At 35.8% G+C, this 12,979-nt stretch overlaps 1 protein-coding gene across 1 annotated transcript in view; it reads left to right on the forward strand.

Annotated features, from left to right (window-relative positions):
* Nucleotides 1–832, forward strand: part of LOC148063033 (dynein axonemal heavy chain 5-like) — a 60,582-nt gene extending 59,750 nt beyond the window's left edge. Inside the window, exons 85-87 of the mRNA XM_087812395.1 lie at nt 1–26; nt 81–312; nt 372–832. The exon at nt 1–26 is cut by the window's left edge and continues 127 nt beyond it. Coding sequence (XP_087668521.1) covers nt 1–26; nt 81–312; nt 372–523 — 410 coding nt within the window. The 3' untranslated portion in view covers nt 524–832. The remainder of the gene's footprint in view (nt 27–80; nt 313–371) is intronic.
* Nucleotides 833–12,979: the final 12,147 nt, after the last annotated feature.

Raw genomic sequence — 12,979 nt, forward strand, 5'->3', positions numbered from 1 at the left:
AAGGCTTCTTGACGGCCATGAAGCAGGTGAGACGAGTCGCCGAGACCCTCGTGGACCGTCGTTGACCTGCTCCCTGACAGGAGATCACTCGCTCCCACAAAGACTGGGCCCTGGACCACATGGTCCTGTTCAACGAGGTCACCAAGTACATGAGGGAGGACATCAACCGCCCGCCCCCCGAGGGGGTCTACGTGTTCGGCCTGTACCTGGAGGGCGCCGGCTGGGACCGCCGCAACTGCCGCCTCATCGAGTCCAAACCCAAGGTTCTGTTTGAGATGATGCCGGTGATCCGCATGTACGCCAAGAACCACGGTGAGATGTTCCCCCATGTGTGCGTGGAGACCTCCTCTCAAGACCGTGTGTCCCTGCAGGAGCCAAGGACCCGAACCTCTACGTGTGTCCCATCTACAAGAAGCCGGTGAGGACGGACCAGAACTACATCGCGCCCGTGGACCTGAAGACCGGCGTCCCCCCCGAACACTGGGTCCTGCGCGGCGTGGCTCTGCTCTGTGACATCAAATAACTTTAACTCGCTCCAGTCGCTAGGTTGAGGTGGTTAACTAGTGCTGACCAGAGTTAACTGGTCTAGTAATAAAAGTCAAGGTCGAAGGAAACAACTGAAGGTTCTAGACTTCGCAGTGAAAGAACTAGTTAAGATCCTGGTGTATCGATGATGAAAGTGATACTAGTTTGTTAGTCAAGTTAAGTACTAATAAACTTATTAACTTTGTTTTTTGTTTATATTCTGTTTAGTTTTAGTTAATGATTTAAGTTTGTTGATTATTTATTTCATTTTGTTGTTTATTTATTTGTAGTTATTTTTAGGTTTTGCATCGACCACGTTTCATTTATGTCTTAATACATGTATATTTGACAATAAAATAACTTGTACTTGTACTTGAACTTGTGATGAGTGATGCAGAAATACAAGGATCAGCTACAAGTACTTATCAACTTGGTTAGTTAGTTCGGTAGTTGCTGGTGGTCAGATCAGTTATGTATTAGTAGTAGTATTAGGTACGTTAGGTACGTTAAGTACGTTAAGTAATGAGTTAATACACGTAGCAATGCAGACTAAAGTAAGTTACTGAAGTTATTTAGTTGGAGCCTTTAATTAGTTGTTTACTAGAACAAGTACTATTGTATACATTTATTTTTAAAATGACTTAGCCACATAACAAGTACTATGGCTTGTGAAGTACTACGATGATAGTACAGAGGAATAATGCAAGAGATAAAAGGGTTAGTAGTCTCTTTCAAGGGACTCGTTGTATAAACAAAGCGTGATTACAGCTGGAGAAGGAGTGACACCATTATTACGTCATCATGGACTCTTGTAACCTCTCGTTCGTCCAGATTTCAGAGCAACTTTATAAAGTAATTAGTTTAAAACATGGTCATGATGAGAAGTTACTGCGTCTTGAAGAACATTCACTACATGACACCAGAGTTGATACTAGTTGATGTTTAATGACACCAGAGTTGATACTAGTTGATGTTTAATGACACCAGAGTTGATACTAGTTGATGTTTAACGACACCAGAGTTGATACTAGTTGATGTTTAATGACACCAGAGTTGATACTAGTTGATGTTTAATGACACCAGAGTTGATACTAGTTGATGTTTAATGACACCAGAGTTGATACTAGTTGATGTTTAATGACACCAGAGTTGATACTAGTTGATGTTTAATGACACCAGAGTTGATACTAGTTGATGTTTAATGACACCAGAGTTGATAATAGTTGATGTTTAATGACACCAGTGTTGATAATAGTTGATGTTTAATGACACCAGTGTTGATACTAGTTGATGTTTAATGACACCAGAGTTGATACTAGTTGATGTTTAATGACACCAGAGTTGATACTGGTTGATGTTTAATGACACCAGAGTTGATACTAGTTGATGTTTAATGACACCAGAGTTGATACTGGTTGATGTTTAATGACACCAGAGTTGATACTAGTTGATGTTTAATGTCACCAGAGTTGATACTAGTTGATGTTTAACGACACCAGAGTTGATACTAGTTGATGTTTAATGACACCAGAGTTGATACTAGTTGATGTTTAATGACACCAGAGTTGATACTAGTTGATGTTTAATGACACCAGAGTTGATACTAGTTGATGTTTAATGACACCAGAGTTGATACTAGTTGATGTTTAATGACACCAGAGTTGATACTAGTTGATGTTTAACGACACCAGAGTTGATACTAGTTGATGTTTAATGACACCAGAGTTGATACTAGTTGATGTTTAATGACACCAGAGTTGATACTAGTTGATGTTTAATGACACCAGAGTTGATACTAGTTAATGTTTAATGACACCAGAGTTGATACTAGTTGATGTTTAATGACACCAGAGTTGATACTGGTTGATGTTTAATGACACCAGAGTTGATACTAGTTGATGTTTAATGACACCAGAGTTGATACTAGTTGATGTTAAATGACACCAGAGTTGATACTAGTTGATTTTTAATGTCACCAGAGTTGATACTAGTTGATGTTTAATGACACCAGAGTTGATACTAGTTGATGTTTAATGACACCAGAGTTGATACTAGTTGATGTTTAATGACACCAGAGTTGATACTAGTTGATGTTTAATGACACCAGAGTTGATACTAGTTGATGTTTAATGACACCAGAGTTGATACTAGTTGATGTTTAATGACACCAGAGTTGATACTAGTTGATGTTTAATGACACCAGAGTTGATACTAGTTGATGTTTAATGACACCAGAGTTGATACTAGTTGATGTTTGATGACACCAGAGTTGATACTAGTTGGTGTTTAATGACACCAGAGTTGATACTAGTTGATGTTTGATGACACCAGAGTTGATACTAGTTGGTGTTTAATGACACCAGAGTTGATACTAGTTGATGTTTGATGACACCAGAGTTGATACTAGTTGGTGTTTAATGACACCAGAGTTGATACTAGTTGATGTTTGATGACACCAGAGTTGATACTAGTTGATGTTTAATGACACCAGAGTTGATACTAGTTGATGTTTAATGAAACCAGAGTAGATACTAGTTGATGTTTAATGACACCAGAGTTGATACTAGTTGATGCTTAATGACACCAGAGTTGATACTAGTTGATGCTTAATGACACCAGAGTTGATACTAGTTGATGTTTAATGACTCCAGAGTTGATACTAGTTGATGTTTAATGACACCAGAGTTGATACTAGCTGATATTTAATGACACCAGAGTTGATACTAGTTGATGTTTGATGACACCAGAGTTGATACTAGTTGATGTTTAATGACACCAGAGTTGATACTAGTTGATGTTTGATGACACCAGAGTTGATACTAGTTGATGTTTGATGACACCAGAGTTGATACTAGTTGATGTTTAATGACACCAGAGTTGATACTAGTTGATGTTTAATGACACCAGAGTTGATACTAGTTGATGTTTAATGACACCAGAGTTGATACTAGTTGATGTTTAATGTCACCAGAGTTGATACTAGTTGATGTTTAATGACACCAGAGTTGATACTAGTTGATGTTTAATGACACCAGAGTTGATACTAGTTGATGTTTAATGACACCAGAGTTGATACTAGTTGATGTTTAATGACACCAGAGTTGATACTAGTTGATGTTTAATGACACCAGAGTTGATACTAGTTGATGTTTAATGACACCAGAGTTGATACTAGTTGATGTTTAATGACACCAGAGTTGATACTAGTTGATGTTTAATGACACCAGAATTGATACTAGTTGATGTTTAATGACACCAGAGTTGATACTAGTTGATGTTTAATGACACCAGAGTTGATACTAGTTGATGTTTAATGACACCAGAGTTGATACTAGTTGATGTTTAATGACACCAGAGTTGATACTAGTTGATGTTTAATGACACCAGAGTTGATACTAGTTGATGTTTAATGACACCAGAGTTGATACTAGTTGATGTTTAATGACACCAGAGTTGATACTAGTTGATGTTTGATGACACCAGAGTTGATACTAGTTGATGTTTGATGACACCAGAGTTGATACTAGTTGATGTTTAATGACACCAGAGTTGATACTAGTTGATGTTTAATGACACCAGAGTTGATACTAGTTGATGTTTAATGACACCAGAGTTGATACTAGTTGATGTTTAATGTCACCAGAGTTGATACTAGTTGATGTTTAATGACACCAGAGTTGATACTAGTTGATGTTTAATGACACCAGAGTTGATACTAGTTGATGTTTAATGACACCAGAGTTGATACTAGTTGATGTTTAATGACACCAGAGTTGATACTAGTTGATGTTTAATGACACCAGAGTTGATACTAGTTGATGTTTAATGACACCAGAGTTGATACTAGTTGATGTTTAATGACACCAGAATTGATACTAGTTGATGTTTAATGACACCAGAGTTGATACTAGTTGATGTTTAATGACACCAGAGTTGATACTAGTTGATGTTTAATGACACCAGAGTTGATACTAGTTGATGTTTAATGACACCAGAGTTGATACTAGTTGATGTTTAATGACACCAGAGTTGATACTAGTTGATGTTTAATGACACCAGAGTTGATACTAGTTGATGTTTAATGACACCAGAGTTGATACTAGTTGATGTTTAATGACACCAGAGCTGATACTAGTTGATGTTTAATGACACCAGAGTTGATACTAGTTGATGTTTAATGACACCAGAGTTGATACTAGTTGATGTTTAATGACACCAGAGTTGATACTAGTTGATGTTTAATGACACCAGAGTTGATACTAGTTGATGTTTAATGACACCAGAGTTGATACTAGTTGATGTTTAATGACACCAGAGTTGATACTAGTTGATGTTTAATGACACCAGAGTTGATACTAGTTGATGTTTAATGACACCAGAGTTGATACTAGTTGATGTTTAATGACACCAGAGTTGATACTAGTTGATGTTTAATGACACCAGAGTTGATACTAGTTGATGTTTAATGTCACCAGAGTTGATACTAGTTGATGTTTAATGACACCAGAGTTGATACTAGTTGATGTTTAATGACACCAGAGTTGATACTAGTTGATGTTTAATGACACCAGAGTTGATACTAGTTGATGTTTAATGACACCAGAGTTGATACTAGTTGATGTTTAATGACACCAGAGTTGATACTAGTTGATGTTTAATGACACCAGAGTTGATACTAGTTGATGTTTAATGTCACCAGAGTTGATACTAGTTGATGTTTAATGACACCAGAGTTGATACTAGTTGATGTTTAATGTCACCAGAGTTGATACTAGTTGATGTTTAATGACACCAGAGTTGATACTAGTTGATGTTTGATGACACCAGAGTTGATACTAGTTGATGTTTAATGACACCAGAGTTGATACTAGTTGATGTTTGATGACACCAGAGTTGATACTAGTTGGTGTTTAATGACACCAGAGTTGATACTAGTTGATGTTTGATGACACCAGAGTTGATACTAGTTGGTGTTTAATGACACCAGAGTTGATACTAGTTGATGTTTGATGACACCAGAGTTGATACTAGTTGATGTTTAATGACACCAGAGTTGATACTAGTTGATGTTTAATGAAACCAGAGTAGATACTAGTTGATGTTTAATGACACCAGAGTTGATACTAGTTGATGCTTAATGACACCAGAGTTGATACTAGTTGATGCTTAATGACACCAGAGTTGATACTAGTTGATGTTTAATGACTCCAGAGTTGATACTAGTTGATGTTTAATGACACCAGAGTTGATACTAGCTGATATTTAATGACACCAGAGTTGATACTAGTTGATGTTTAATGACACCAGAGTTGATACTAGTTGATGTTTAATGACACCAGAGTTGATACTAGTTGATGTTTGATGACACCAGAGTTGATACTAGTTGATGTTTGATGACACCAGAGTTGATACTAGTTGATGTTTAATGACACCAGAGTTGATACTAGTTGATGTTTAATGACACCAGAGTTGATACTAGTTGATGTTTAATGACACCAGAGTTGATACTAGTTGATGTTTAATGACACCAGAGTTGATACTAGTTGATGTTTAATGACACCAGAGTTGATACTAGTTGATGTTTAATGACACCAGAGTTGATACTAGTTGATGTTTAATGACACCAGAGTTGATACTAGTTGATGTTTAATGACACCAGAGTTGATACTAGTTGATGTTTAATGACACCAGAGTTGATACTAGTTGATGTTTAATGACACCAGAGTTGATACTAGTTGATGTTTAATGACACCAGAGTTGATACTAGTTGATGTTTAATGACACCAGAGTTGATACTAGTTGATGTTTAATGACACCAGAGTTGATACTAGTTGATGTTTAATGACACCAGAGTTGATACTAGTTGATGTTTAATGACACCAGAGTTGATACTAGTTGATGTTTAATGACACCAGAGTTGATACTAGTTGATGTTTAATGACACCAGAGTTGATACTAGTTGATGTTTAATGACACCAGAGTTGATACTAGTTGATGTTTAATGACACCAGAGTTGATACTAGTTGATGTTTAATGACACCAGAGCTGATACTAGTTGATGTTTAATGACACCAGAGTTGATACTAGTTGATGTTTAATGACACCAGAGTTGATACTAGTTGATGTTTAATGACACCAGAGTTGATACTAGTTGATGTTTAATGACACCAGAGTTGATACTAGTTGATGTTTAATGACACCAGAGTTGATACTAGTTGATGTTTAATGACACCAGAGTTGATACTAGTTGATGTTTAATGACACCAGAGTTGATACTAGTTGATGTTTAATGACACCAGAGTTGATACTAGTTGATGTTTAATGACACCAGAGTTGATACTAGTTGATGTTTAATGACACCAGAGTTGATACTAGTTGATGTTTAATGTCACCAGAGTTGATACTAGTTGATGTTTAATGACACCAGAGTTGATACTAGTTGATGTTTAATGACACCAGAGTTGATACTAGTTGATGTTTAATGACACCAGAGTTGATACTAGTTGATGTTTAATGACACCAGAGTTGATACTAGTTGATGTTTAATGACACCAGAGTTGATACTAGTTGATGTTTAATGACACCAGAGTTGATACTAGTTGATGTTTAATGTCACCAGAGTTGATACTAGTTGATGTTTAATGACACCAGAGTTGATACTAGTTGATGTTTAATGTCACCAGAGTTGATACTAGTTGATGTTTAATGACACCAGAGTTGATACTAGTTGATGTTTAATGACACCAGAGTTGATACTAGTTGATGTTTAATGACACCAGAGCTGATACTAGTTGATGTTTAATGACACCAGAGTTGATACTAGTTGATGTTTAATGTCACCAGAGTTGATACTAGTTGATGTTTAATGACAGCAGAGTTGATACTAGTTGATGTTTAATGTCACCAGAGTTGATACTAGTTGATGTTTAATGACACCAGAGTTGATACTAGTTGATGTTTAATGACACCAGAGTTGATACTAGTTGATGTTTAATGACACCAGAGTTGATACTAGTTGATGTTTAATGACACCAGAGTTGATACTAGTTGATGTTTAATGACACCAGAGTTGATACTAGTTGATGTTTAATGACACCAGAGTTGATACTAGTTGATGTTTAATGACACCAGAGCTGATACTAGTTGATGTTTAATGACACCAGAGTTGATACTAGTTGATGTTTAATGACACCAGAGTTGATACTAGTTGATGTTTAATGACACCAGAGCTGATACTAGTTGATGTTTAATGACACCAGAGTTGATACTAGTTGATGTTTAATGACACCAGAGTTGATACTAGTTGATGTTTAATGACACCAGAGTTGATACTAGTTGATGTTTAATGACACCAGAGTTGATACTAGTTGATGTTTAATGACACCAGAGTTGATACTAGTTGATGTTTAATGACACCAGAGTTGATACTAGTTGATGTTTAATGACACCAGAGTTGATACTAGTTGATGTTTAATGTCACCAGAGTTGATACTAGTTGATGTTTAATGACACCAGAGTTGATACTAGTTGATGTTTAATGACACCAGAGTTGATACTAGTTGATGTTTAATGACACCAGAGTTGATACTAGTTGATGTTTAATGACACCAGAGTTGATACTAGTTGATGTTTAATGACACCAGAGTTGATACTAGTTGATGTTTAATGACACCAGAGTTGATACTAGTTGATGTTTAATGTCACCAGAGTTGATACTAGTTGATGTTTAATGACACCAGAGTTGATACTAGTTGATGTTTAATGTCACCAGAGTTGATACTAGTTGATGTTTAATGACACCAGAGTTGATACTAGTTGATGTTTAATGACACCAGAGTTGATACTAGTTGATGTTTAATGACACCAGAGTTGATACTAGTTGATGTTTAATGACACCAGAGTTGATACTAGTTGATGTTTAATGTCACCAGAGTTGATACTAGTTGATGTTTAATGACACCAGAGTTGATACTACATGATGTTTAATGACACCAGAGTTGATACTAGTTGATGTTTAATGACACCAGAGTTGATACTAGTTGATGTTTAATGACACCAGAGTTGATACTAGTTGATGTTTAATGACACCAGAGTTGATACTAGTTGATGTTTAATGACACCAGAGTTGATACTAGTTGATGTTTAATGACACCAGAGTTGATACTAGTTGATGTTTAATGACACCAGAGTTGATACTAGTTGATGTTTGATGACACCAGAGTTGATACTAGTTGGTGTTTAATGACACCAGAGTTGATACTAGTTGATGTTTGATGACACCAGAGTTGATACTAGTTGGTGTTTAATGACACCAGAGTTGATACTAGTTGATGTTTGATGACACCAGAGTTGATACTAGTTGATGTTTAATGACACCAGAGTTGATACTAGTTGATGTTTAATGAAACCAGAGTAGATACTAGTTGATGTTTAATGACACCAGAGTTGATACTAGTTGATGCTTAATGACACCAGAGTTGATACTAGTTGATGCTTAATGACACCAGAGTTGATACTAGTTGATGTTTAATGACTCCAGAGTTGATACTAGTTGATGTTTAATGACACCAGAGTTGATACTAGCTGATATTTAATGACACCAGAGTTGATACTAGTTGATGTTTAATGACACCAGAGTTGATACTAGTTGATGTTTAATGACACCAGAGTTGATACTAGTTGATGTTTGATGACACCAGAGTTGATACTAGTTGATGTTTGATGACACCAGAGTTGATACTAGTTGATGTTTAATGACACCAGAGTTGATACTAGTTGATGTTTAATGACACCAGAGTTGATACTAGTTGATGTTTAATGACACCAGAGTTGATACTAGTTGATGTTTAATGTCACCAGAGTTGATACTAGTTGATGTTTAATGACACCAGAGTTGATACTAGTTGATGTTTAATGACACCAGAGTTGATACTAGTTGATGTTTAATGACACCAGAGTTGATACTAGTTGATGTTTAATGACACCAGAGTTGATACTAGTTGATGTTTAATGACACCAGAGTTGATACTAGTTGATGTTTAATGACACCAGAGTTGATACTAGTTGATGTTTAATGACACCAGAGTTGATACTAGTTGATGTTTAATGACACCAGAGTTGATACTAGTTGATGTTTAATGACACCAGAGTTGATACTAGTTGATGTTTAATGACACCAGAGTTGATACTAGTTGATGTTTAATGACACCAGAGTTGATACTAGTTGATGTTTAATGACACCAGAGTTGATACTAGTTGATGTTTAATGACACCAGAGTTGATACTAGTTGATGTTTAATGACACCAGAGTTGATACTAGTTGATGTTTAATGACACCAGAGCTGATACTAGTTGATGTTTAATGACACCAGAGTTGATACTAGTTGATGTTTAATGACACCAGAGTTGATACTAGTTGATGTTTAATGACACCAGAGTTGATACTAGTTGATGTTTAATGACACCAGAGTTGATACTAGTTGATGTTTAATGACACCAGAGTTGATACTAGTTGATGTTTAATGACACCAGAGTTGATACTAGTTGATGTTTAATGACACCAGAGTTGATACTAGTTGATGTTTAATGACACCAGAGTTGATACTAGTTGATGTTTAATGACACCAGAGTTGATACTAGTTGATGTTTAATGACACCAGAGTTGATACTAGTTGATGTTTAATGACACCAGAGTTGATACTAGTTGATGTTTAATGACACCAGAGTTGATACTAGTTGATGTTTAATGTCACCAGAGTTGATACTAGTTGATGTTTAATGACACCAGAGTTGATACTAGTTGATGTTTAATGACACCAGAGTTGATACTAGTTGATGTTTAATGACACCAGAGTTGATACTAGTTGATGTTTAATGACACCAGAGTTGATACTAGTTGATGTTTAATGACACCAGAGTTGATACTAGTTGATGTTTAATGACACCAGAGTTGATACTAGTTGATGTTTAATGTCACCAGAGTTGATACTAGTTGATGTTTAATGACACCAGAGTTGATACTAGTTGATGTTTAATGTCACCAGAGTTGATACTAGTTGATGTTTAATGACACCAGAGTTGATACTAGTTGATGTTTAATGACACCAGAGTTGATACTAGTTGATGTTTAATGACACCAGAGTTGATACTAGTTGATGTTTAATGACACCAGAGTTGATACTAGTTGATGTTTAATGTCACCAGAGTTGATACTAGTTGATGTTTAATGACAGCAGAGTTGATACTAGTTGATGTTTAATGTCACCAGAGTTGATACTAGTTGATGTTTAATGACACCAGAGTTGATACTACATGATGTTTAATGACACCAGAGTTGATACTAGTTGATGTTTAATGACACCAGAGTTGATACTAGTTGATGTTTAATGACACCAGAGTTGATACTAGTTGATGTTTAATGACACCAGAGTTGATACTAGTTGATGTTTAATGACACCAGAGTTGATACTAGTTGATGTTTAATGACACCAGAGTTGATACTAGTTGATGTTTAATGACACCAGAGTTGATACTAGTTGATGTTTAATGACACCAGAGTTGATACTAGTTGATGTTTAATGACACCAGAGCTGATACTAGTTGATGTTTAATGACACCAGAGTTGATACTAGTTGATGTTTAATGACACCAGAGTTGATACTAGTTGATGTTTAATGACACCAGAGTTGATACTAGTTGATGTTTAATGACACCAGAGTTGATACTAGTTGATGTTTAATGACACCAGAGTTGATACTAGTTGATGTTTAATGACACCAGAGTTGATACTAGTTGATGTTTAATGACACCAGAGTTGATACTAGTTGATGTTTAATGACACCAGAGTTGATACTAGTTGATGTTTAATGTCACCAGAGTTGATACTAGTTGATGTTTAATGACACCAGAGTTGATACTAGTTGATGTTTAATGACACCAGAGTTGATACTAGTTGATGTTTAATGACACCAGAGTTGATACTAGTTGATGTTTAATGACACCAGAGTTGATACTAGTTGATGTTTAATGACACCAGAGTTGATACTAGTTGATGTTTAATGACACCAGAGTTGATACTAGTTGATGTTTAATGTCACCAGAGTTGATACTAGTTGATGTTTAATGACACCAGAGTTGATACTAGTTGATGTTTAATGTCACCAGAGTTGATACTAGTTGATGTTTAATGACACCAGAGTTGATACTAGTTGATGTTTAATGACACCAGAGTTGATACTAGTTGATGTTTAATGACACCAGAGTTGATACTAGTTGATGTTTAATGACACCAGAGTTGATACTAGTTGATGTTTAATGTCACCAGAGTTGATACTAGTTGATGTTTAATGACACCAGAGTTGATACTAGTTGATGTTTAATGTCACCAGAGTTGATACTAGTTGATGTTTAATGACACCAGAGTTGATACTACATGATGTTTAATGACACCAGAGTTGATACTAGTTGATGTTTAATGACACCAGAGTTGATACTAGTTGATGTTTAATGACACCAGAGTTGATACTAGTTGATGTTTAATGACACCAGAGTTGATACTAGTTGATGTTTAATGACACCAGAGTTGATACTAGTTGATGTTTAATGACACCAGAGTTGATACTAGTTGATGTTTAATGACACCAGAGTTGATACTAGTTGATGTTTAATGACACCAGAGTTGATACTAGTTGATGTTTAATGTCACCAGAGTTGATACTAGTTGATGTTTAATGACACCAGAGTTGATACTAGTTGATGTTTAATGACACCAGAGTTGATACTAGTTGATGTTTAATGACACCAGAGTTGATACTAGTTGATGTTTAATGACACCAGAGTTGATACTAGTTGATGTTTAATGACACCAGAGTTGATACTAGTTGATGTTTAATGACACCAGAGTTGATACTAGTTGATGTTTAATGTCACCAGAGTTGATACTAGTTGATGTTTAATGACACCAGAGTTGATACTAGTTGATGTTTAATGTCACCAGAGTTGATACTAGTTGATGTTTAATGACACCAGAGTTGATACTAGTTGATGTTTAATGACACCAGAGTTGATACTAGTTGATGTTTAATGACACCAGAGTTGATACTAGTTGATGTTTAATGACACCAGAGTTGATACTAGTTGATGTTTAATGTCACCAGAGTTGATACTAGTTGATGTTTAATGACACCAGAGTTGATACTAGTTGATGTTTAATGTCACCAGAGTTGATACTAGTTGATGTTTAATGACACCAGAGTTGATACTACATGATGTTTAATGACACCAGAGTTGATACTAGTTGATGTTTAATGACACCAGAGTTGATACTAGTTGATGTTTAATGACACCAGAGTTGATACTAGTTGATGTTTAATGACACCAGAGTTGATACTAGTTGATGTTTAATGAGCTGCATCACCTGTGAGGTACCTACACCGTGTCCTGCTGCAAGAAGCTG

Source organism: Callionymus lyra, chromosome 17 (genome assembly GCF_982586985.1).
Source record: "Callionymus lyra chromosome 17, fCalLyr1.hap1.1, whole genome shotgun sequence".
Taxonomy (NCBI): Eukaryota; Metazoa; Chordata; class Actinopteri; order Syngnathiformes; family Callionymidae; genus Callionymus; species Callionymus lyra.